The sequence below is a fragment of the Arvicola amphibius genome, chromosome 1 (assembly GCF_903992535.2).
Source record: "Arvicola amphibius chromosome 1, mArvAmp1.2, whole genome shotgun sequence".
Lineage (NCBI taxonomy): Eukaryota > Metazoa > Chordata > Mammalia > Rodentia > Cricetidae > Arvicola > Arvicola amphibius.
In genome coordinates this window covers 185,115,990-185,143,119 of record NC_052047.1, presented here as the reverse complement: position 1 = coordinate 185,143,119, position 27,130 = coordinate 185,115,990, and the positions used below count along the sequence as shown (strand labels likewise).

Here is a 27,130-nt window from a genome sequence, read left to right as displayed (position 1 = left end):
TATATTCATACATATATACACACATACACAGACACAGACAGACAGACACACACACACAAACACACACATACACACACATTCATTCTATAAGTTCTGCTCTTCTAGAGAACCTTGACTAATACAAGAACATTTGCTGCTCTTCCTGAGGACCTGGGGTCAGTCTCCAGAACCCACAAGGGGGCTCATAACCACCTACATCTCCAGTTCCAAGGGATCTTCTGGTGTCCATGGGCACATACATGCACAGAAACATACTGACCCACATACATAAATAATACAAATAAGATATGTTTTTTTTTTTTTAAAACAAACAAACCCTAAGTGACTAGAATGGCAGAGGTGGACTCTGATTCTAGGTGGGAGAGCAGTCTGGAATCATGAGAAGGATGTGAAAGTAGATCTCTAGTATGAGTAGAAAGATACTGCATGAAGGCTTGAGTAAAAACCTTTAACAGGAGCCAGGAAAAGAGTGAGGAGCTAAGCACTTGCTGTGCAAATTTCAAGACCCGAATTCACACAACCCACAAAAAGATGGAAATGATAGCACATGGTCTGTGATTCCAGTGGTCTATATAGCAAGACAGAAGGCAGAAACAGGAGAATTCCCAAAGGTCATCGGTCTACTGGCCTGGCATGCCCAACTGCAAATTAAGTCTGTCTCAAATAGGTGGACAACCATGTCCAACACCTGAGGCTGTTCTCTGGCTTCCATACATCTGCCTTGGCATGAGCCTATCTTGGCTCATAAAAACCCAACAAGCACACACATGCACACAACGAACGCATGCACGAGCACGCGTACACACACACACACCCCACTGTAATGAATGCATACATACATATAGACATGTGTATGTATGAGTTGTGTGTGTGTGTGTGTGTATGTGTGTGTGTGTGTGTGATTTACCTCTAGAGAAGTGCAGACACATTTGGTTAAAAGTGCTTTTAAAAATAATATGTACTGCCGGGCGGTGGTGGCGCACGCCTTTAATCCCAGCACTCGGGAGGCAGAGGCAGGTGGATCTCTGAGTTCGAGGCCAGCCTGGTCTACAAGAGCTAGTTCCAGGACAGGCTCTAGAAACTACAGGGAAACCCTGTCTCGAAAAACCAAAAAAAAAAAAATATGTACTGCTGAGCTGTGGTGGCAAATGCCTTTAATCCCAGCACTCAGGAGGCAGAGGCAGGAAGATCTCTGAGTTCAAGGCTAGTCTGGTTTACAGACTTGAATTCCAGAATAATCAGGATTACACAATAAAATCCTGTCTCAAAAAAAAAACCCAATAATAGTAATAACTGATGGAGGAGGGTCTTCTATCAATCTGTTGATTTCATTGGTTAATTAATAAAGAAAACTGCTTGGCCTAATAGGTTAGAACATAGGTGGGTGGAGTAGACAGAACAGAATGCTGGGAAGAAGGGAAGTGAGTCAGATGCAATGACGCTCTGACCCAAGATGGACATAGGCTAGAATCTTCTCGGTAAGCCACCCCTCGTGGTGCTACACACATTACTAAATATGGGTTAATCAAAATGTGAGAGTTAGCCAGTAAGAGGCTGAAGCTAATGAGCCAAGCAGTCTTTAAATGAATACAGTTTGTGTGTTGTTATTTCAGGGCACACACTAGCCAGGCGGCGGCGGGGGGGGGGGGGTTAGATGGGACACGCAGCCCACCACCCCTCATTACTATAAATAACAATATACTAATTCATTTTCATTTTACTTCCCCCAGGTTAATGTCAGTAATTTTAAACATAAGGTCTTTCAATAAAGTTTTATACACACACCCCAATCACACTAAAGGTATGGTGGTGGAACATACCTTTAATCTCAGCACTCAGAAGCAGAGGGAGAGGCAGCAGGCAGATCTCTGAGTTTGAGGCCAGCCTGTTCTTCAGAGTGAGTTCCAGGACAGCCAGGGCTACATAGAGAAACCCTGTCTCAAACAAACAAACAAACAGACTGAAGCTTTTTAAAAAATGTAAGTGCTAACTCCCCATCGTCTCCTCCCCATGTAAACAGTTCCATTAAACAGCGAGGTAGGCATGGGCTAAGCATGCATTATGCTGAGTGACTGCAGTGGCCCAAGACAGGTTTTTGGAGTCCAAATAGCATGAGAATGATATCTCTGAGAGTGGATGGGCCTGACTAGAAAGCAGTGAACAGGATGATCTGAGTGTTCACACCCTCACCGGGCAGGGCAAGGGGCAGGAGCAGCAAAGGTCCATCAGGAGGCACAGGCATTGCTGGAGGTGGAGAGACAGTGGTCTAGAACTCAGTTTCAGATCCAGGTTTTAAAGGTAGAAAGCAGATTGTACAAGTTGACAAATGACCCCAAAACAGTAAAGAATTCTTCCATGTGATGTATGGAGTAGAAAAGTGAGAAAATAATATGTGAGCAACACAAGATGGGTTATAAAGGCGAACTGACGGGTTAAATAGTATAAGAGTTAGGCTTCTCAGAGGGGAAAGCAAAATGAATGCTGCATTGCTGAGTTATAACTGAAGATACCATTGTGACACAAATATATCTTGAGAAAAGAAGTATACACACACACACACACACACACACACACACACACACACACACCATCTAAGAATGCCTAGGCTTACTAAAGCCCTAGTAGCAATAAACACAGTTGATTGTCTTATATACCATTATTCACTAAATCAGAGTCTTAGAATATTGCAGAAAAAAACAGGGTAAACGCATAACAATCTGAAAAAAAGTTAAATAGTGTTAACAGATTATAATTGCGGCAAGCAAACTGTAACATGCTCCCCTAATGGCTTCTACCTCCTGGTATCCATGTCCCTGTTTAGCCTCATTCCCTTGTGTAGGTAGGTCCTAGAACCTCGCTTCTAAGGGAGTATGCCAAAGGTAATCAGATGCCATTATCCATGATTAGGTTACATAAAGTTAACTGCCATCTTGCTAAAGACTGAAGTGTCTTGGCTTGCATAATTTAGTGAAGCAAGCAGTCAGACTGAAGAGGACCACATGGCAAAGAATGAAGGATGGCCTTCAAACAACAATCAGATAAGAATTGAGACCCCCAATCCGCTAGCTCTTGAGGAATTCTGCCAACTACACCTTGAAAGCTTGGAAATTAGTCTTCCTCATCAAGACTTCAAATAAGACAACAACCAAACCAACACTTTTGTCCCTGTGAGAACTTTAGAAGCAGAGAACCAGCCGGGCAGCGGTGGCGCACGCCTTTAATCCCAGCACTCGGGAGGCAGAGGCAGGCGGATCTCTGTGAGTTCGAGACCAGCCTGGTCTACAAGAGCTAGTTCCAGGACAGGCTCCAAAGCCACAGAGAAACCCTGTCTCGAAAAACCAAAAAACTAAGGGCCCAGTGAGAGGATCAACAAGTAAAGGTGCCTGCCATTGAGCCTGGTAACCTGAGTTATATCCTGATAACCCAAGAGCCACACAGAAGAGAGAACTGACTTCCAAAAATTGTCCTTTGATTTCCATGTACATTAAAAACACATACACACACATACATACATACATACACGCACACACACACACACGCACACGCACACATATGTATTCAAACAAACAGCTAGGCAGTGGAGGCACACACCTTTAATCCCAGCACTTGGGAGACAGAGGCATGTGGATCTCTGTGAGTTCGAGGCCAGCTTGGTCTACGGAGTTAATTCCAGGACAGCCAGGGCTACACAGAGAAAACTCTGTCTTGAAAAACAAAAAGGCAAAATAAAACAAGAATAAAAAGAATTCCATACACAGCAATCACTTTTTCTGCCTTCACAAACTGCTGTTCTAAATTCAGTTCAGTTCCTACCATTTATCCTGTGTTGTGAAATATCTAAATAAGAACTATTTATTTGTAAGTTTTTTTGTTTTGCAGCTCTAGTTGCCCTAAACACAATATGTAGACCAGAATGGCCTCCAACCTACAAAGACCTGCCTCTCAAGTGCTGGAATTAAAGGCATGTACTACCCTGTCCAGTATTACATGAAAATTTAGAATATGAAAGCTTTTCCTTTAATGTGAAAATGTTTTCTCAGGAACATCTTCATCTTTTCAAATGTCACGATCATTTCCTTCATTTATGTTAATAAAATTCACCTTCCCTAACTTCCTGTGGCTACCCATCTAGACACTTTAATATCATGATATCATACAAACCGTGATATCATTATTGCCTGCTATTTCTTCTTTACCATCTTTACCTTTCACTCAAACTTCCGTTACTATTTTTGTTACTCTGTTTTACCTTTGTTGCCCAATTTTCAATTCTAATTATCAGTATTTACAAAATATCACAGTGGGAAGAGACCAACACAACTAAATACTTTGTATATAAACTTAGTAACAAGCAAGCAGCCACTACTCACTAGCAGATTTTGAAGACATGATTGACCAAAACATATGTTTTTTTTTTTAGTTACCATGGACTAGAGAATTGGTAAAAAGACATTTGTATACTGTGTAATTATAGTTAACATACCAAGCTAAATGAAATTCAAACCATGCTATTGGGAGGACTGGTATTACTTAACTAAATTGTAAATGAAATTTCTGTATATTGGAACTGTGCAAAATGAGAACTTACAAAACATTTAAAGTTACTTTTTACTTTGGGATTTTTCTGTTTTGTTGAGACAGTGTCCCATTATGTACCCCAGGCTGGCCTGGAACTTCCTAAGACAGAAGACTGTCCCACCTCAAATGTTGGAATTACAGCTAAGAGCCTTCTCACATGGCTATTCCGTGTAAAAGACAGGCAACAGGACTTCAGCTTTTACCATGGTAAAACCTCCACAGCCACGAAAACTGGGTGCGATATGTGAGGAAAATATTTGAAGATAATGCATAATGACAGATGAATGAGGTAGCCCACAAAACTGTACTAATTTTCTACAGAGGGAGGGGGTTGCTTCCATCAGAAACATGAAAAAGGGGAACCCAGAGCATAATGGGATTACATACTTGCAACCCAGAGTAGAATTTATAGAAGATAAAGAGATTAGATTAGAATTAAGGAAAGTGTGTCTTAAAGGAAAAGCCTTCAGATAACTCAACCTGGAAATCACTTCCTCTTTAAATCTGTTCTTGAGTATGAAGCTCTTTCTGTACGCGGTGAAACTCCGCAAGACTAGGCAAATGACCATGACAGAGCTATAAGCACCACAACTAGAAATCACAAAAACCCAGGGGAGTGTGTTTTCTGTTCTGACCAGTCAGACTGCAGAAACCTAAATGAGACACTCAAAAAACCTAAGACACTAAAATGTGACAGATCCAGAAACCTAAGTCATTTATACTGATAAACTCTACCAGAATAAAGGGCACTTGAAATCTGTTCTAAAAAAAAACAAAAAAAAACCAACAACAACAAAAAAAAAAAAAAACCTTAAGAATCCATGAAAACAGCATAAAGCTGATCTACAAAACCAACCAAAATGAGCTCAACAGTTTCTCCCTCTCTTCTCTACCACCCTCTAAGATAGGATTACTCTGTGTAGCCCTAGCAATCCTGGAACTCACACTGGAGATCAGGCTGTCTGTCCTCCAACTCAGAGATCTGCCTGCCTCTACCTCGCCAGTGAGGAAATTAAAGACATGTGCCACCACTGCCCAGCTGAGCTCAACAATCTCTAAAAAGAAAAAAAAAAAACCACAAATGTTCAATAATGTAACATTCAGTGTCTAAAACTAAATTTAAGATGGACACAGCACAAAGCTGCAAGCCCAACACCCAAAGTCTAGAATAATTTGGAATACAGCAAGACCAAGACCCATTCTGTCTCAAAACAAAATGAGATTTTCTAAAAAGAAAAAATACAATATCTGAAAAGGTAATTTCACAAGATAAGACTTTTTCCTACAGATTAAACCTTGTCGGAAAAAAGTAAAAATATAAAAATATGAAAAAAGCAATACATACTATGACGCACCAAGAGAAAAAGACTAAGAAAATAAAAACAGTTTGGAGAGTTGGCTCCGGGGTCAATAGCACTGGCTGCTCATCCAGAGGATCCAGATTCAATTCCCAGAACCACATGGCAGCTCACAACTGTCTATAACTCCAGTAGTTCCAAGGAATCTGACACCCTCACACAAATATACATGAATGTAAAACACCAATACACCTAAAACAAAAATAAATCAATAAATCATTTAAAAAGAAAAATGCAAAAAGGCAACAAAACCTCGCTGACCTGTGAAAACTATATTATGGTGTAATATATATATATATTTTAAAACACTCCATGTTTTAAAACATATTCATCCAAAAACTTCTTTGAAAAAAAATAAGCAGGTTCGAGAGATGGCTCAGTGGGTAAAGGGTTTGCTGTGCAAGTCTGAGAATCTGGTTCAGATTCCCAGCACCCACATACCAGCCAGGTGTGGGGGAACTCACTTGTAACCCATCACTGGGGAAATGGGGATGGTGAGTAGAGATATATGATCCCAGGGCTTGCAGCCTAGCCAAAATGGTGTGCTCCAGAGTCACTGAGAGGTCCTGTCAAAACAACAAAAACAAGTGGAGGCTAGAAAGGTGACATCCCAAATAAGAGTTCTTCCAGAGGACCTGGGTTCAATTCCCAACACCCACATGGTGGCTTCCAATCATCTGTAACTCCAGTACAGACAAAACACCTATGTGAATGAATGAATGATTAAAAAATGAGGTGCATAGATGCACTCACACACACACAACTTAAAATAATACAAACAGCCTGAGGGTGGTAGTACACATTTTAATCCCATCACTTGGGAGGCAGAGGCAGGCAGATCTGTGAGTTTGAGGCCAGCCTGGTCTACATAGAGTTCTAGGACAGCCAGGGCTACAGAGAAAAACCCTGTGTTGAAAGAAAGGAAAAAGGTGGGGGGAGAGGGAGGAAGGAAGGAAATAATAATATTACAAAAGTAAATAATTAAGATACAGAGCAAAAAAGGAAGGCACCTGACACTGACATCTATACATTGACATGCACGCTCAAGCACATGCGCAAGCATGCATATTTACAAACATACACATGTGTATACATCCATGTACAAAACAATACACAAAACATGCATTTGCATAAAATAAGCAGCTTAAGCAAAAGTAATGAAGTGCAGTGTTCACAACACACATAGAAAACATGACAAAAAATACAGAGTAGATGATAGGAAGACCAAGTATGAAAAGAAGTTATTTAAGAGAGACTATGTAAATCCAGGCACATATTGTTTTACAAAGCAAACATTTTAAAAGTATGTATTTAATAAGGATCTATTACCCAAAATTTATAAAGAACTTTTCAGGAGACGGATGACTCAGTAAGTAAAGTGCTTGTGCAAGCATGAGGGTCTGAACTTGAGCCTCAACATCCACGTAAAAAGCAAAACGTGGTGTGTGCTTCAATACCACAGCTAAAGACAGGCAGAACCTGGGGTTCCCTGGGCAGCCAGTCATAGTGTGCTCCTGGCTAACAAATGAGAGGTTTTGTCTCAAAGAATTAGGTGAATGGCTCTTGAGAATGAAATATGAGGTTGACCTCTAGACTCTACACACATGTACGTACATATGCATGTGACAGATACACAAATAAGTTTTGTGCTGGAGATGTAGCAAAATAAAAAGCTTGTCTCGTGTGTATAAATCCCTGAGTAGAAGAATGAAAAGAAGAACAGGAGGAGGAAGAAAAACAACAGAGTGCTTAGGACATGCACTCTGGAGGCTGAGACAGGAGGACTGCCTGAGTCCAGAAACTTGATAGCTTATATAACAACAATAACAACAAAAGCCAAGTAACCCAATTTTAAAATAGGCAAAAAATCCAAAAAATCCCTAAAAAACAACAACAACAACAAAAATAAATAAATAAACCAAAAAACAAATGGCCAAAAACCAAAAAGCCCTATGGAATTTCTATATAGCAATTCTCAACCTGTGGGTCATGACCCCATTGGGGGTCAAACGACTCCTTCCTGCATATCAGATATTTACATTGCGATTCAAAACAGTAGCAAAATTACAGTTATGAAGTAGCAACAAAAGTAATGTTATGGCTGGGGATCAGCACAGCATGAGGAACTGTATTAAAGGGTCACAGCATTAGGAAGGGTGAGAACCATTGCTCTAGAAGAATATGCAAATGATAACAAACAGGTGAAGATTGTTCAACATTACGGAAATAAAAATCAGAACATACACTTCACATCCAAGTAGGATGGCAATTCAAAAAATACTGGGGTCAATCAGATACTTCAGGACAGGGCATGCCAAGACACCCAGCTGTGCTGGGGCCTTGATGTCAAAGTACAAAACAATCCCGGGAGAGGAACTAATGCTAGGAAGGATGGAAAATAAAACAGGAACCTACAACATGCTGCTGGTGGAGACAGAAAATAGTTCAGAAATTGTGGGAAAAGTTTGACAAATCTCAAAAAGGTAAACAGATGACCATCTTAGCAACTCTGCTTACACATATATATAAAGAATTGAAAATAAGCATTCCATCAAATACATGTACACATATGTTCATAGCAGTATAATTCAAAATAGTCAAAAATGTGCAAATGGCCTAAATATTTACCAATAACTGAGTGAAAAAAATTGTTCTACATGTTAAACAGGACATTATTTAGTCACAAAAACAAAATGAAACATGCTGTAACATGGATGAAACTAAAAAATATTGTGCTAAGTAAGAAAGAAAAAGAAAGAAAGAAAGAAAGAAAGAAAGAAAGAAAGAAAGGAAGGAAGGAAGAAAGGAAGGAAGGAAGAAAGAAAATATGAAATATCCAGAACAGGAAACACATATAGACAGAATATAGATTGGCAATTGCTTAAGGAGGAAACAGACTGTATAACAGATATAAATTTTACATGGCACAGATGTGGGATTCCCCTCTGTACGCTGTGAATATCATTGGTTAATAAAGAAATTGCTTTGAGCCTATAGCAGAGCAGGGCAGAACAGAGGTAGGCGGGGAAAACTGAATGCTGGGAGAAAGAAGGCGGGGTCAGGGAGAAACCATGTAGCTCTGCTGGAGACAGACACCAGAACTTTACCAGGTAAGCCACACCCTTGTGGCAAAACACAGATTAATGGAAATGGGTTAATTTAAGATATGAGTTAGCCAGAAATACACTTAAGATATTGGCCAAACAATACTGCAAATAATATGGTTTCTGTGTGATTATTTTGGGGCTCAGCAGCCAGGAACTAACTAACTACCTCCAACAACATAGCATAATAGAAATATTCTGGAATTAAAGATTGTGGATGTATAATCTTAACTACATAATTAATATTTTATGCATTTTAAATGCATATTATAAAACATGAAAGTGGACACTTACAGTTCACACATTCAGGAAGCTGAGGAAGAAGGATAGAAAGCTAGCCTGGGCTATATAACAAGAGCTTGTCTAAAAGAAGTATATTTTAATCTCTAAAGGAAGCATTAAAAAAGTTCCTGCTAGGGCTGGAGAGATGGCTCAGAGGTTAAGAGCATTGCCTATTCTTCCAAAGGTCCTGAGTTCAATTCCCAGCAACCACATGGTGGCTCACAACCATCTGTAATGGGTCTGGTGCCCTCTTCTGGCCTGTAGGCATATACACAGACAGAATATTGTATACATAATAAATAAATAAATAAATAAATAAATAAATATTTTAAAAAGTTCCTGCTATGCCAACAGAAGAAATAGAATAACAAAAATTAATTAATCCAAGTTTAAAAACAGATGAGACAAATAGCAAAGTGGATTCTTTAAACTTAATCATATAAATATCTGTATGTGTGAGCATGCGTATGCGTATGTGTGTGTGTGTGAGCGTGTGTGTGCATACACACTATACAATACACTAGTCACCTGTGGCTACTGTGCACATAAATGATGGTATATTCTGAACATAGCTGTTGAAATATCCACTGAATTTTCTAAAAATGTAAAACAAACCATCAATAACTTTACACTGAATGCATGCTGAAATGATGAAGAATACTGGACCAAAATACATTATAAAATGTGAACTGCTTTTTTCACATCTTTGAAAATGCTTCAAAATTTAAAGTATTTCAATCTCCCTAATAACAGAACTTCCAACTGATAAGCAAAATAGGGGTTATAGCTCAGTACTTATCTACCATGTGTGAGGCCCAGAAATCAGTAACATGCACAAAAGAAAGGGAGGGAGGGAGAACATACAGTTCTGTAACCACAGTTTGAGACTTTAACACATATCCTTCAGGTACTTGAGAAAAATCAGCACAAGGAAATGGAGAATGCAGTAAATGAAGCTGGCCTGATGACTTAGCCTTAGGAACCATACCCATCGAGTACAGTGCACATACTCTTTTTAAGTACTCTTGTTATCAGGACAGAGTGTGTGGTGGCGCATGGTTGTAGCTGAAGAGACTGAAGCTGCAGAATGTACTGCTGACCAGCATAACTATCATGAGAAGGTGACTAAAGAGGGTCCTAGTTCCATGCATGACACAGTAAGCACAAGCCTCCTGTATCTGCCACTGAATTCAGCTAACAAAAATGACCAGAACACATGGAGCAGCTATTAGAGGCCTTTGAAAAGTTAAAAGTAGCAAGTGGGTAGGGAAGAGGACCTTAACATAGTACTGAACCAACAATGAATTTACCTTTTTATTATTCCTCCAATATCCACCAGCCGGAACTGCAGCCTGAAACCCAAAAGTGAGCATCAGTGTAGGTACAGGGCTCCAGAAAAAGCCTAATTCTAGTTCAAGTTCTGTAGTGTAACCTGAGAGAATTAAAAACCTCACATTTCTCTTTAAATTCTCTGCATATCTCTAAGCAATCCCATGATAAAAGTCACCAAAGAAACAGTGACCCACAGAAACCCAGAACTCTGAAATAAAGAGGCCCACTCCTTTGACCAGAAGGGAGAGGCAAAGCTTCACTGCTTCCCACCACCCCAACCCCCGCCCCTTATCCCTTTCATCATTTACTCCCACATGAATTATTCACATTTTTCAGACTTAAATAAAGCCCTGCCTTTCTAGATACAGGACTGAAATAAGTAACCCTAAGAAACTAGACAGTATCGATACTCAGACTGAGGGGAAGAGTCCAGGAAAGCAATCCTGTGAAGGGTTACTAAACTTCATTGTTTACCCCACGCTGCGTATGGGTGGATATAACAAGCAAGCAAGCTAGACTCTCAGAACTGAACTATAACACAGTCCACCAACCAGATCCCACAGCAGCCATGAGTATTAGCAACAGACACAGACCTCAATGCTGACTGCAGAGGCTTGCTTAAAGCTGGGATAAGATGGGGGACCCACAAATTCACAGTTCTCTTCTCATAGCCTCCCTTAAGCGCTGAGATTACAGGTGTGCATCTGTAGGTGATACACTATGGGCATCAGAAAATAGAACCATTTTATGAAATTAGAATAAAATGTAGATCCTTGTAAGTGGTGGTAGCAGTGCACACCTTTAATCCCAGCACTTGGGGCAAAGGCAGGTGATCTCGAGTTCAAGACCTACAAATCGAATTCCAGGACAGCCAGGGTGATACAGAGTAAACCTGTCTCAAAAAACAAATGACAACCCAAATATGCATACTTCTGTCAGCCAAAACCGAAATGACAGAAATGCTGGAACTGTGAAAACCTTAATATAGCTAGAATGAAAATGCTCCAATAACTAAGGGTAAACACTCTTAAAATAAAAAGTACTAGCAAAGAAGCAAATAGAAGTGTTAGAATTGAAAATAAGTAGAACTTTAAAGCTCATTGAATGAACTCAATAGCTGCAGAATAAAGATTACAAACCAATATCTCATATGAACATACAAGCAGCATTCTCAACAACAAAATTCTGACAAAATCCAGCAACATACTGGCAGGACTATAAACCATTCCCAAGTGAGATCTATCCTACATATGGGGAAAAAATCATTGTCTTGGGATCTAAAGATAATTGATAGCTGGCTCTACTCCTCATGGGGTCTTACTGTACATCTTCCCTTTAGTTCCATGAACAATCTCTGTATCTTTTAAGAGTTGCCCATCCTTAAAGGGGGAATTAGGCAACTTGACATTTGAAATCAGAAGCAATTGATAATGACACATAATTCCAAAGAGTTTATAATTTAGTAAAAAACATTAAATTTAAAAGTTTAACATTTTAAAAGTATTCTTTTTATAAGTGTTTTTTAATGATTTATTTATTCTTCTGAGTATGGGTATTTTGCCTGCATGTATGTCTGTGCACCAGATGAGTGCTTGGTGTGTAAGTAGGGCACGAGAGGGCACTGGACCCCTGGAACTAGAGTTGCAGATGGTTGTGAGCAACAGTGTCGGTGCTGGGAACTAAGCCAAGGTCCTCTGCAAGAGCAGCCAGGGAGTGCTCTCAACCTCTGAGCCATCTCTCTACTTCCACATCATTCTGTTTGTTTGTTCTTTCAAACAGTTTCTCTATGATGCTGTTCTGGCTATCCTGTAACTTGCTATCTCAACCAAGCTGGCCTTGAACTCTAAGAGACCACTTGCATCTGCTTCCAGAATGCTCGTATTTAGGGTGTGTACCCCCACACCCGGCCAGCCCCATCTTAACATTTATAAACTCTTACAAATCACTGGACAACACCATGTGGGTGGCGCCCACCTGACTACAGTACTCTGGATTCGAGGCCAGTATAGGCTACAGAGAAAAGGTGAGGAGAAAGACAGTGATGCGCAAATTAAGATTAAAATATTGCCGGGTGGCGGTGGCGCACACCTTTAATCCCAGCACTCAGGAGACAGAGGCAGGCGGATCTCTGTGAGTTCAAGGCCAGCCTGGTCTACAAGAGCTAGTTCCAGGTCAGGCTCCAAAGCTACAGAGAAACCTGTCTCAAAACAAGAATATATATATATATATATATATATATATATATATATATATATATATATATATGGCCATAAAATTCACCTGCTCTTATTATAACCTTGGGAAGCCTTGCTCACTACTCTAGTACACATGGGTTATTGTACAACTGACAGGAAACTTTTTTTTTTGGACAGGTTCTCATGTACCCGGGGTTGGGTTGGAACTCACTATACAGCCAATGAAGACCTTGAACTTCTATCCTGCCCACACCTCCCCAGTTTAGGAAAATCTTACAGCAAACTTAACCAAGTGCCAGATCTAACTTATGTTAATACAAATGAAAACTAAAACACAAGTATTTGGCAATTAGGAAAATTAGAATGCTGATAACAAAATTGTTTTCTTATTTCATTCTTATGTCTTGCCAGTGGCTTTTAAAATCTTTTGTTTTCTGTACTAAAGCAGAACAGTGAAAATGTTTTTATAGAAAGCTGGAAAAAACTATGTATTAATTTGCTTTGGGTCGTTCTAGTCTCTCTGGTAAAGTCATAATTAGGAAGGCCTTTTTAGGGTTGATTCTAGTCTCATAGGTACAAAGCTCCTCCATATCTGGAAAATCTAAATTCCTATGTGAAGAGGCTGTGTTTTTAAAATATATTATTTACACAATTCACTGGAATGGCTCCTCTGGAAGCTGAGTGGCTCTCTTATGCAATTATGTACTTAGGAACCCTCCCCTACACAGCCGTGGAAATTCAAGTAAGAATAATTTACCGGGTATGCACAGTTATTAGAATTTTAAAGCATTTTTTTGTTCAAAATTCTAGTTTATCAGACAGTTATATTTGACTAAATGTGTCCTTAATCAAAAATAATGAGCAATGTTTTAGGAGGTAGCCAGGCTTGAACTGTGATGTTAAAGGAATCTTGGGGGCTGCTGCCCTCCCTCCTGTTAAAGGCTCTCCCTTCCTTTCTACCTGCCAAGCTTTGTGGTGAAATTAACAACTAGGATTCTAAACATCTGTATTAGAATATTGACTTCAATTACAGATGCAGAACTTTATCTGTAAGGAACTGTTAGGAACATTTTAACAGTGAAGAAGCTGGGAGCACACAAATTAAGACTGTTGAATTTCAAAGAATAAAATAACTTTTTAAAAATTAGATAAAACAGTAAACATCGGCAGGTAACAGGGCATCATAGCACTATCTAGAGACTGAATGTTTCTTATACAAAAAAAAAAAAAAGAAAAAAAGCATTTTGGGGCTGGGGATGTGGGTCAGTTGAAAGAGTTTTGCCTAGCGCATCTGAAGCCTAGGTTCGATTTCCAGCACCACATAAACTGCAGTGGCCCACACCTGTAATCCAAAAGAACAGGAACGGTGGAAGAAGGATCAGAAGTCCAAGGTCCTCTTCTTCTGTTACATGACAAGTTTCAGGACAGCCTAGGATATGAGGACTTTTTTTTTTTTTTAAGTCATTGTGCTGGTTGTGGCCAGCCCTTTAGTCCCAGCACTCAGGAGGAAGAGACAGATGGGCATATTTCTGTGAATTTGAGGCTAGCACAGACTACATAGAGAGTTCCAGGTCAAAGTTACATAGTGAAATCCACCCCCCAGTGCACTTGCACATGCATGCACGCTTGCGCACGCAGGCGCACGCACACACACACTTTCTAATAAACATGTACAGAGAAGCAAGCCTGGTGAGCATTACAGACAGAGGCAGGCAGTGTCTTACTTCTCTTAAGAGAACAAAAAGTCTTTACTCTCTTTGTCATGCCTGCTTTGAATTCCTCTGTTTTTTTAAGTGATCATTTTCTTGTTCATAGAAAACCTGCAATTACCTCAGATTAGGTTTTACAAACTCAGTCACCTATACCTGTACTAAGTTTTTGTTTAATAACCACATTGGAATTACACTGTATTAAATTAAAGTTTAAAAAGTCAAGTAGCCAGGTGGTGGTGGCGGCACATGCCTTTAATCCCAGCACTCGGGAGGCAGAGGCAGGCAGATCTCTGTGAATTCGAGGCCAGCCTGGTCTGTAGAGTGAGTTCCAGGACAGGCTCCAAAGCTACAGAGAAACCCTGCCTTGAAACACACACAAACACACACACACACACACGTCAAGTAAAGGGCAAGAAAGGTACTTTTGTAGTGGTATCGATGACTGCAGACTCAGACTTGAGAAAGAGGGTCATAGAAGGCTTCTATGACAACCCCAACCCAAAAAAGTACCAGCCTAGACAGAAAGCCATTGAAGACAACGCTTACAAACTGCCATAATAATGCTGCCGTGTAGCTCTCCACAGCGGAGGGCTTCGGGGGGGAGGTGCGAGTGGGGAAAGACTCAGTTTTCTTTAGTGGGCTAGCTACTGGGAGTTTGACCATACTCCAGTATTTGGGCAACACAAATTGGACTCTCCCCTCCCCGCTCCTTTTCCTCTTTTTCTCCTCTTTCTTTTGACGGGAGTAGTTCACAAGGGTGTGGGGCAGACCTGGGAAGACTAGGAAGTCAGTGTGATTTGGGTACAATCCTATTATAATAAGCTCCAATGAACTGTCCAGATTCCTTTATTACCTTAGACTTTACTACATTAAATATTATTTTTAATAACTGGGCCACCAGTTGAAGCTTTTAGTAATGTAGAATTGGCCTATCTGCATGCTTCCAATGGCCAGTGCTCACTGGGAAGATTAGGCTATATGTATTTCTGAGAGATGGAAGATGGAAAGGCTGAAAACAGAAGAGAGCACTGGGAAGAAACAGAAGAGGTAGCTGTCTTCCATTGTGGTGAACGGCTTTGCCACTTTCCTATGATGGGCTTATATATTGATGCAGAGTTGTTGCCATTACCCCACAAAGGGACACCATGTTAATAAAGCAAATACTGAGGCCTGGCTATCTACCATATCAGACTCTTTATCTCCCCCCACCAGGGAAAGGCAGCAAAAAGAACCACAGTAAGATCCCTTTTGGAGAAAAGGTTAAATCCTTGAGTGACACTTAGGAGCAACTCCTCCACAGATGAGCTGGGGAAGCTCAAACAGCACGGTCTGTGAGTTTCCTCTAAGGAGGACAGCTGCTCATGAAAGGATCACCTGGTACCAAACAGGATTTCAATGACTGCAAACCAAGTCTCCCACCTCTCTCGGGTACTCCTTAACTTTTGTGGAAGAGATAAAGAAAATTATCTCATCATTAGAAAGAAAATAAATGGCTACATAAATAAAGACAACCATACTGCACCTGATTTCCTGGGTACCAGAGAGAAAAGTAACTCATTCTCAGCAGTGTTTATTCCACTATTTGCAAATAGCAAACTGACTGGCAGCTACAATATATGAAATAAATAAGCACTTCAAAGACCAAGTGTCATGTTCCCCGGTAAGTAACAAATATGAGCATTACCTACCCTCCCCACCCAGGGTGTGGAATTTAGCAGGAGAATAGATTTATTGGCTATCTGATTGCTTGATGTGTTGTGAGAATGTTTTCTGTAATGCTGTGGTTATTACTGAGGTTAGATAAGAAAATCTCCCCTCTCTCAGGACTCTAGTATTCAAAGTTATATATTCACAAGAAGGAGACAAAATGAGTATTTCTGAAGCAAGTGAGATGTGACAACAGAGAACTGGAGAGTGACGAGTACACCTGAAATCTTCCTTCAAGGAAAACAAAGAACATGATCTTCCAACTCAGCTTATCATAAGCCAAGATGCAAACCAGTACATCTCAAATGCACACCCTGGTATCACCCACTTTCAGAAAACCAACTTAACCTGCATCTGATGCTAATATGAAATCTTTTTTACACCCTCCCCCTGAGACAGCATTTCTCTGTGTAACAATCCTGGCTGTCCTGAAACCTGCTTTGTAGACCAGGCTAGCCTTGAACTCACTGAAATCTGCCTGCCTCTACCTCCCAAGGGCTGGGATTAAAGGTGTGTGTCACCACTGCCCAGCAATATGAAATCTTTTTATAGGTTTATAAATCAGCTTTAAAAGCTTAGACTTGCCCAAAAGAGAGAAATCAGACCTCAGTTCTAGAAACCTAGCCAATTCCCCAACACGAGTGAAGCTTTGAATCTTGGAGGAGTATTAACAACTGCCACTTTACTAAACCAGTATAATCCCCTAACTACATTCTAAATACTTGTCTTTATACCCACGGAAGTCTAGTCTTCACCCCTCACCAAGGAAACTTCTCTATGCAACAGATGGAGACCATTAACAGAAAACTACAATGAAATGCAGAGTTGTAGAGTCCAATCTCAACTGAAACATCTACAATGGAGCTCCTGCAACTTAGGCTCAGGTGTCACTAAGAGCTGGCAAAAAGACTAAAGAGCCAAGGAAGAGGAGTTTGCTGAAAGGTTGTGAATCCTAGTCATTTCTGAAGCTATAGCCATGAAGTCTCGCCAAAATGGCTGTGCATATATAACCTGAACAAGGAATACAGCCAACAGACATGTTAACACAGATGGGGAAAGCTCAAAAGGCCTCAACCCTTCACAAAGAACTTACAGGGAAAAAAGGAGTGTTGAGATCAGGACAGTCTTTCCCAGGCAAGAGAACAGCAATTGATTATCCCATACCAAACGGTCAGCCTTGAAAACATACATGAACAGGACTGGGCTCCTGGGCAGAGATCAGTCAAGTGACATGACCTCTGAGTAAATTGGAATCCCTGAGCCACTGCACCTGGTTCACTTTCAGTGAGAACAGGAATGTGAGGAAGATCACCTGGAGACAAGAGTCACAGGGGAACTCCATAAGCAGAAGCAGGTAAGAGGGAGAAATCGCCAAGGGAACAGGCCTGAGCCAGAGACCTCTGCAGGAGCAGGCCAGAGTCAGGGCCCTCTGAGGGAGCAGGCCGGAGCCAATGGCCTCTGCCGGAGCAGGCCCTTGTAAGCAACCTCCGCAGGAACAGGTATGAGGGAATGACCACCAAGAGAGCAGGCCTGAACCAGAGACCTCTGTAGGACCTGATCCAAGGCAGGGACCACTGTGGGAACAGGCCCAAGCCAGCCACCTCTGCCGAAGGAGGCCTGAGCCAGCAACCTCTGCTGGAGCATGCTTGAGGCAGTGACCTCCACAGGAGCAGGTACAAGGGAGCAACCATCGAGGGAGCAGGCCTGAGTCAAAGACTTCTGTAGGACCTGGTCCCAGTAGGGACCTCAGTAAAAACAGGCTGAGCCAGCTACCTCTGTGGGAGCAGGCCCCAACGACCTCTCCAGGATTGCAGAGCGATCTCTGGGAGTGCCAAGCAATGAGCAACCTCCAGGAATACCTAGTGACCAACAGAGTGACTGGAATTGTGGCCCCGACTGCACCACAAGGAGCAACCATCTGAGCCCACTGGCACCTGGAAGACTGATCACCAGAGCCCCAACCACACCAATCAGAGAAAAAGATGGGTTAACAGCATAAGAACATACCCAACACCACAAAGAGCACATGACACCAACAAAAACTAGTGGCTCTAAAACAGCAAGACCTGAACACTACAATATAGATGAAGCAGAAGAAAATGACTTAAAAATAACTTTAGGAGAATGTTTGAAGCCCTTAAAGAAGAAATGAAAAACTTCCTCAAAGAAATGGAGGAAAAGACGAATAAAAATTGGAAGAAATCAAGAAATCCCTTAAAGAAAAAGCAATCAAACAGATGAAGGACACAATTCTAGATTTGAAAACCAAAACAGAGACAATTAAAAAAACACAAACTGAGGGAATTTTGGAAATGGTAATTATGAGAAAACGACCAAAACCCACAAATGCAAGCATAAGCAGCAGAATACAAGAGATGGAAGAGAGAATCTCAAGTGCTGAAGATACAATAGAGGAAACACTCATTGGTCAAAGAAAACATTAAATCTAACAAAAGCTTAACACAAAATAGCCAGGAAATATGGGACACAATGAAAAGACTAAACCTAAAAATAATAGGGATAGAAGAAGTCCAACTCAAAAGCACAGAAAATATATTCAATAAAATCACAGAAGAAAACTTTCCCAACCTAAAGAAAGACAAGCATATGAAGATACAAGAAGCTTACAGAACACCAAATAGATTGGATCAAAAAAAAAAAATCTCTTCACCACAGAATAAAGAAAGAATATTAAGAGCTGCAAAGGAAAAAGGCCAAGTAACATATAAAGGCAGAGCTATCAGAATAACACCTGGATTCTCAATGGAAACAATGAAAGCCAGAAAAGTCCTGGTCAAGCATTATGCAGACATTAGGAGCCACGGATGACAGCCCAGACTACTATTCCCAGAAAAACTTTCAATCACCAGAGATGGAACAAACAAGATATTCCATGACAGAATCAGACAACTAATACCTAGCCACGAACCAAAACTCCAACCCAAGGACGTTGGTTACATCCACAAAAACACAGACAATAGATGATCACATAGCAGCAAATCCCAACGGCAGCAATAACATCACCAACAATAAAAACAAAAATGACAGGAACTAGCAATCACTGGTTATTAATATCCCTTAATATAAATGGACTCAAGTCACCTATAAAAAGGCACAGGTTTTCTCTCCCCATACCCCCATCCTACCCCACCCCCAAGCTCCCATTTTTTGTCCGCAATCTTGTCTACTTCCAATATCCAGGAGGATAACTATATGTTTTTTTTTTGGATTCACCTTCTTATATAGCTTCTCTAGGATATTTTACGAATTATAGGCTCGATGTCCTTTATTTATGGCTAGAAACCAATTATGAGTGAGTACATCCCATGTTCATCTTTTTGGGCCTGGGTTACCTCACTCAGGATGGTGTTTTCTATTTCCATCCACTTGCATGCAAAATTCAAGATGTCATTGTTTTTTACCGCCGAGTAGTATTCTAACATGTATATATTCTACAGTTTCTTCATCCATTCTTCCACTGAAGGGCATCTAGGTTGTTTCCAGGTTCTGGCTATTACAAATAATGCTGCTATAAACATAGTTGAACAAATGCTTTTGTAATATGATTGGGCATCTCTTGGGTAAATTCCCAACAGTGGGATTGCTGGGTCCTGGGGTAGGTTGATCCCAAATTTCCTGAGAAACCTCCACACTGCTTTCCAAAGCGGTTGCACAAGTTTGCATTCCCACCAGCAATGGATGAGTGTACCCCTTACTCCACATCCTCTCCAGCAAAGGCTAGAAAAGTGTGAAGTGGAGGATGGGAAGAGCTTGGGGGAATAGGATGGTTGGGATATAGGAAGGGTGGATATGGGAAAAAGGAATTATATATCTTAATTAAGGGAGCCATTCTAGGGTTGGCAGAGACTTGACTCTAGAGGGGTTCCCAGGTGTCCAGGAAGACGCCCCCAGCTAGTTCCTTGGGCAGCTGAGGAGAGGGTGCCAGAAATGTCCAGATCCTACTGCCATACTCATGAATATCTTGCATATCACCATAGAACCTTCACCTGGCGTTGGATGGAGAAAATGACAGAGCCCTACATAGGAGCACTGGACTGAGCTCCCAAGGTCCTGATGAGGAGCAAAAGGAGGGAGATCATGAGCAAGGAAGTCAGGACCGTGAGGAGTGCGTTCACCCATTGAGACGGTGGGACAGATCTAACGGGAGACCACCAAGTCCAGTTGGAATGGGACTGATGGAACAGGGGACCAAACCGGACTCTCTGAATGTGGCTGACCGTGGAGGAGGACTGAGAAACCAAGGACAACGGCGATGGGCTTGAACTCTACAGCATGGACGGGCTCACTGTGAGCCTTGTCAGTTTGGTTGCTCACCTTCCTGGACTTAGGGGGAGCTGGGAAGACCTTGGACTTAACATAGTGAAGGGAACCCTGATGGCTCTTTGGCTTGGAGAGGGACAGAGTGGGGGTATGGGTGGAAGGGAGGGGAGGGAAGGGGAAGGAGGAGGGGAGGTGGAAATTTTTAATAAAAAAAAAATGAGGAAAAAAAATAAAAGGCACAGGCTAACAGACTGGATACGATGACAAAATCCATTCTTCTGCTGCATACAAGAAACAAACTTCAACCTCAAAGACAGACATGGCCTCCGAGTAAAGGGTTGGGAAATTTTTTTCCAATGAAATGAGCCTAAGAAACAAGCTGGGGTAGCTATCCTAACATCTAACAAAATAGTCTTCAAACTAAAATCAATCCAAAGAAACAAAGAAGGACATTTTAAACTAGTCACAGGAAAAATTCATCAGGAGGAAATTCCAATACTGAACGTCTATGCCCCAAATACAGGGGCACCCTCATGCATAAAAGAAACATTTCTAAAGCTTAAATCATACATTAAACCCCACACACTAATAGTGGAAGACTTCAAAACCCATTCTCACCACTGGACAGGTCTGCCAGACAGAAAATTAACAAGAGAAATAAGGAAACTAACATGTTATGACTCAAATGGACTTAATAGACATCTATAGAACATTCCATTCAAACATGAAAAAATATACCTTCTTTTCAGCACCTCATGGAACCTTCCTGAAAACCAACTACATACTGGGTAACAAAGCAAACCTCTAAAGATACAAAAAAAAAAAAATAGAATAACCCCATGCATCTTATCAGATCTCCATGGCTTAAAATTAGAATTCAACAGCAATACTAATTTCAGAAAGCCCACAAACACATAGAAATTAAACTATAGTCACCTGAATCATCAATGGGTCAAGGAAGAAAAAAAGGAAGAACTTAAAGACTTCCTAAAATTCAATGAAAATGACTACATAGCTAACATACCCAAATTTATGGGACACAATGAAAGCAGTGTTAAGAGGAAAGTTCATAGCACTAAGTGCCTAAATAAAGAAGCTGGAAAAATTCCACACTAGTGAGTTAACAGAACACCTGAAAACTTTAGAACAAAAAGAAGCAGATTCACCCAGGAAGACTAGATGGCAGGAAATAATCAAATTGAGAGCTGAAATCAACAAAATAGAAACAAAAAATAATAATATACAAAGAATCAATGAGACAAAGAGTTGGTCCTTTGAGAAAATCAACAAAATAGACAAACCTTTATCCAAACTAACCATAAGGCAGAAAGAGAATATCCAAATTAACAAAATCAGAAATGAAAAGAGACATAACAACTGACACAGGAAATCCAGAGAATCATCAGATCATACTTCAAAAACCTGTACTCCACAAAATTGGAAAACTTAAAGGAAATGGACAATTTTCTGGATAAATATCACTTACCAAATTTAAATCAAGATCAGATAAGCAAATTAAATAGACCTATAACTGCTAAAGAAATAGAAACAGTCATCAAAAGTCTCCCAACCAAAAAAACAGCCCAGAGCCAGATGGTTTCAACACAGAATTCTACAAGATTTTCAAATAAGAACTAATACCAATAGTCCTCAAATTGTTTCACACAATAGAAACAGAAGAAACACTGTCAAACTTTTTATGAAGCTACAATTACCCTGATACCCAAACCACACAAAGACATTACTAAGAAAGAGAATTACAGACCATTATCACTCATGAACATTGATGCAAAAATACTTAATAAAGTACTGTCAAACTGAATCCCAAAACACATGAGAAAAATCATCCACCATGATCAAGTCGGCTTCATCCCAGAGATGCAGGGATGGTTCAACATATGAAAATTTGACAATGTAACTCACCATATAAACAAACTGAATGAAAAAAAAAAGCACATGAGCTATTAGATGCTGTAAAAACCTTCAACAAAATACAACATTCCTTCATGATAAAGGTCTTGGAGAAAGCAGGGATAAAATAAACACTATAAAGCAATATACAGCAAGCCAACAGCCAACATCAAACTAAATGGAGAGAAACCTCAAAGCGATCCCACTGAAATCAGGAACAAGACAAGGTTGTTCTAGCTAGAACAATAAGACAACCAAAGGAGATCAAAGGGATACAAATCGGAAAAGAAGACAAACTCTATTTGCTGATGATATGATAGTTTACATTAAGTGATCCCAAAAATTCTACCAAGGAACTTCTACAACTCATACACACCTTCAGTAATGTAGCAGAATACAAGATTAACTCAAAAAAAAAAAATCAGTAGCCCTCCTTTACAAAGATGATAAATGGGCTGATAAAGAAATCGGAGAAACATCACCCTTTACAATAGCCACAAATAACAAATTATCTTGAAGTAATTCTAACCAAACAAGTGGTAGACCTGTATGAAAAGAACTTTAAATCTTTGAAGAAAGAAGCTGAAGACACCAGAAAATGGAAAGATATCCCATGCTCTTGGATAGTAAAACATGGCAATCTTACCAAAAGCTACAGATTCAATGCAATGCCCATTAAAATCCCAGCAAAATTCTTCACAGACCTCGAAAGAACGGTACTCAACTTTACAAGGAAAAGCAAAAAACCCAGGATAGCCGAAACAATCCTGTGCAATAAAGAAACTTTTGGAGGCATCAAAATCCCTGACTTCAAACTCTACTACAGAGCTACAATACTGAAAACAGCCTTATTGGCATAAGAACAGACAGGAAGACTAATGGAACCGAACTGAAGACCCGGGTATCAATCAATCCACACACCTACAAACACCTGATTTTTTACAAAGACGCAAAAAAATATGAAGTGAAAAAAAGAAAGCATATTCAACAAATGGTGCTGGCATAACTGGGCATCAACATGTAGAAGAATTAAAATGGACCCATTATCTATCACCATGCACAAAACTCAAGTTCAAATGGATCAAAGACCTCAATATAAAACCAACCACACTGAAACTCATAGAAAGTGGGAAGTACCTTGAACACATTGGCACAGGAGACCACTTCCTAAATATAACCCAAGTAGCACAAACACTGAAACAATTAATGAATGAGACCTCCTGAAACTGAGAAACTTCTTTAAAGCAAAGGACACAGTCAACAAGACAAAACGACAGCCTACAGAATGGAAAAAAATCTTTAACCCCCCATCAGACAGAGAGCTGATCTCCAAAATATACAAAGAACTCTAAGAAATTGGCCATCAAATAATTCAATTTAAAAAATGGGTACAAAACTAAACTGAGAACTCTTAACAGAGGAATATAAAATGGCTGAAAGACACTTAAGGAAATGCTCAACATCCTTAGCCATCAGAGAAATGCAAATGAAAACATCACTAAGATTCCATCTTACAACTTTAAGAATGGCCAAGATCAAAAACACTGATGATAGCTTATGTTGGAGAGAATGTGGGATAAAGGGAATACTCCTCCACTGCTGGTGGGAGTGCAAACTGGTACAGCCCCTTTTGGATATCATTCAAGTGATTTCTCAGAAAATTAGGAAACAGCCTACCTCAAGATCCAGCAATACCACTTTTGGGTATATACCCAAAGGATGCTCAATCATACCACAAGGACATGTGCTCAACTGTGTTCATAGCAGCATTGTTTGTCATAGCCAGAACTTGGAAACAACCTAAATGTCCCTTTACCGAAGAATGGATAAGAAAAATGTGGTACATTTACACAATAGAGTATTACACAGCAGAATAAAATAAAGTCATATTGAAATCTGCGGGCAAATGGATGAATCTAGAAAACATCATATTGGACGAGGTAACCCAGACCCAGAAAGACAAATATCATATGTACTCACTCATAAGTGGCTTTTAGTCATAAAGCAAAGAAAAACCAGCCCACAATTTACAATCTCAGAGAACCTAGATAACAAAGAGGACCCTAAGAGAGACATACATGGATCTAATCTACATGAGAAATAGAAAAAGACAACATCTCCTGAGTAAATTGGGAGCATAGGAACCATGGCAGAGGGTTGAGGGGGTGGGGAGATGAAGGGAGTAGAGAAAAATATATAGCTCAATAAAAACAATTTAAAAGAAAACATACATGAACAAGATATATTTATGTATTTAGGAATATACACACACACAAACCCAGTCATACACACATGTAACGACTTTTTTTAAAAGGCCATGGATTTCAAAGTTGTCAGGTGCAAGCCTTTATTAACAACACAGGAATCAGGAGGCAAAAGCAGGCAGATCTGTGAGTGAGTTAGAGCCATACTAAGCTCCAGGCCAGCCAGGACTGGGAGAGAGGAGAGAAAAGGTCAGCCTCAGTTAAACAGTGGATTCAAGAACAACCTAGGCTATGTGAGACTGTCTAAATAAGTAAGTAAATAAGTGTTGGTGTACTTACGGAACACAAGCAGAAGGATAAGTGCAAGCCCAAGGCTAGTTTGGTCTACACAGAAAATTCCAGGTGAGCCAGAGCTATGTAGTCTTTCTTGAGTGATTAATTAATTAAAAAATAAAACCAACAACATCAGAAACATCACACGCACACAGGATATAAATATTTCTTTCTCTTGGGAAGCCTGTACCCATGTTTTGCAAATGTATTATCCTTTTTCAGAGAAGAAGAGAGGAGAGGGAAAGAGGGAATAGAGAGAAAGAGAGAGAAGAGAGAGCATGCACACAATCACCTGCTCTTAAATATGAAGCATGCACGATCCTTTATCTCTATTTAAAAACTCACAACCACAAAGAGTATAGACGTAACCCTGTACTCGGGGTAAAAGGAACAATAGTAGAGTATGCAGCTCCAGCTCAGGTAATATCCAGTTATTTGTAATGAAATGTGGATGAAAATACGAGCATTTAGATGTGAATTTTTAGAAAAATAATCTGCAGTTTTATGGATATTTACAGTATGTGTCCATACCTAGTCTTGCAGAACTCCATCTTCCTCCATCATTTGTATTATAAACTGCTACTAAAGCACTTTAATACACTGTAACGGGGAGACTTTGTATATAGTACCTTTGAAGCAGCGATCAATACTCTAATACAGAGATGCCAATTCCATTACCACAGAAACCTGTGCAAGCAGTCAGCTGCCGAACAAAGAACCCAGCTTTTCATCAGGTTTATTCCTAACACGTCTCCACTCTGGTGGATTAAGCATTTTGCTTTGATGCATAAACAGAAGATGTGAAAGAAATAATGGCATTTAAAATAACACTTAAACTTTGGTTACACTGAAAGACAGAGCTAAAACTAATTTTTTTACACTCACAAGATGCTTATCCATCTATTCATATGCAAATGCTGTACCTAATGTTTAATAAACTGCCATGGCCTTAGATGTTCATGTTACAGTTCACCATTTATGACTAAAATGTTACAGCAAGAAAGTATGGAAAAGAATGAAAATTAAGCACTAGCTGAGAAATGAAGAAAATGGGAAAGAACTGGAGAAAAATATTTTAAAATCATTTTAGGAACAAAAATTTCTAACCCTGATTTCCTTTTAAATTTACCAACAAGAAAAAACAATGACTTATTCACAGTCTTTTCATACCATTTATTACATGCAGCTTTCCCTCGTGCCATTTTTATGATCTCAGACAACACCGTTGAAATATAATCAAAAGGAACCAAGAGCAGTCTGTATACAATGGTACTAGCAACTTGGGGCACCTGATTTAACTTGTGTCTAAAACAATTTCCCCATCTTTTCTTTCATGACTTATTTTTAACAGACTAAAGCTGAGATATATCCTTTCTCAACCAGCCTTAATCATTTTCACAACTAGTTACTATGACAACAGGATGCAACTTATCTGTGCTGTTTTCATTTTCCCTATTTGAGTTGTCTTAACACAATCATTCTGCTTTTCTCCAATATGTGACAACTTTGTTTTAGGATTGAGGTCTTAAGGACATTGGATTTCCCTATAAAGAAAGCAAATAATGGAATTTATATCCTGTCTCGAAAAACCAAAAAAAAAAAAAAATTTTATTAAATAATAGCACTAAATTTCAAAATCTTGGTGGATGAGTTACTTTCATAAGTACTTTCATTATACCAAAATAAAAAACATCAAGCTAGGTGGTGGTGGTGTATACCTTTAAACTCAGCACTTGGGAGGCAGAGGCGGAAGGGTCTCTAAGTTCAAGGCCAGCCTGGTCCACAGAGAGAGTTCCAGGACAGCTAGGGCTACACAGAGAAACCCTGCCTCAAGAAACAAATCATCTCGAGGCTGGAGAGATAGCTCAGTAGTTAAGAGCACTGGCTGTTCTTCCAGCACACATGGAAATTAACTTTCTGTAACTAGTTCTGTGGGATCCAACACCCTCTTTTGGCCTCTATGGACATCGCATGCATATGGTACAATGACATACATTCAGGCTAAACACACACACAGATGAAATAAATCTAATTTTTAAAAACAAAGTTTAAATAAAATATCTTTAAGTTAAAACTAAATAAGGAGCATTAACAACTATCTTATTAAACCTGGCTACAGTTAACAGTGACTAA

The 27,130-nt window shown here is 39.9% G+C and overlaps 1 protein-coding gene across 10 annotated transcripts in view; it reads right to left on the bottom strand.

The window, feature by feature from the left end:
* Positions 1-27,130, bottom strand: part of Btrc (beta-transducin repeat containing E3 ubiquitin protein ligase) — a 175,440-nt gene that overhangs the window by 114,391 nt on the left and 33,919 nt on the right. For 5 of the 10 annotated variants that reach the window (XM_038347901.1, XM_038347910.1, XM_038347927.1 and 2 more), the window contains exon 2: positions 10,633-10,674. The exons of the other annotated variants lie outside the window; for them this stretch is intronic. In XM_038347901.1, coding sequence (XP_038203829.1) covers positions 10,633-10,674 — 42 coding nt within the window. The remainder of the gene's footprint in view (positions 1-10,632; positions 10,675-27,130) is intronic. 10 annotated transcript variants of the gene reach the window in all.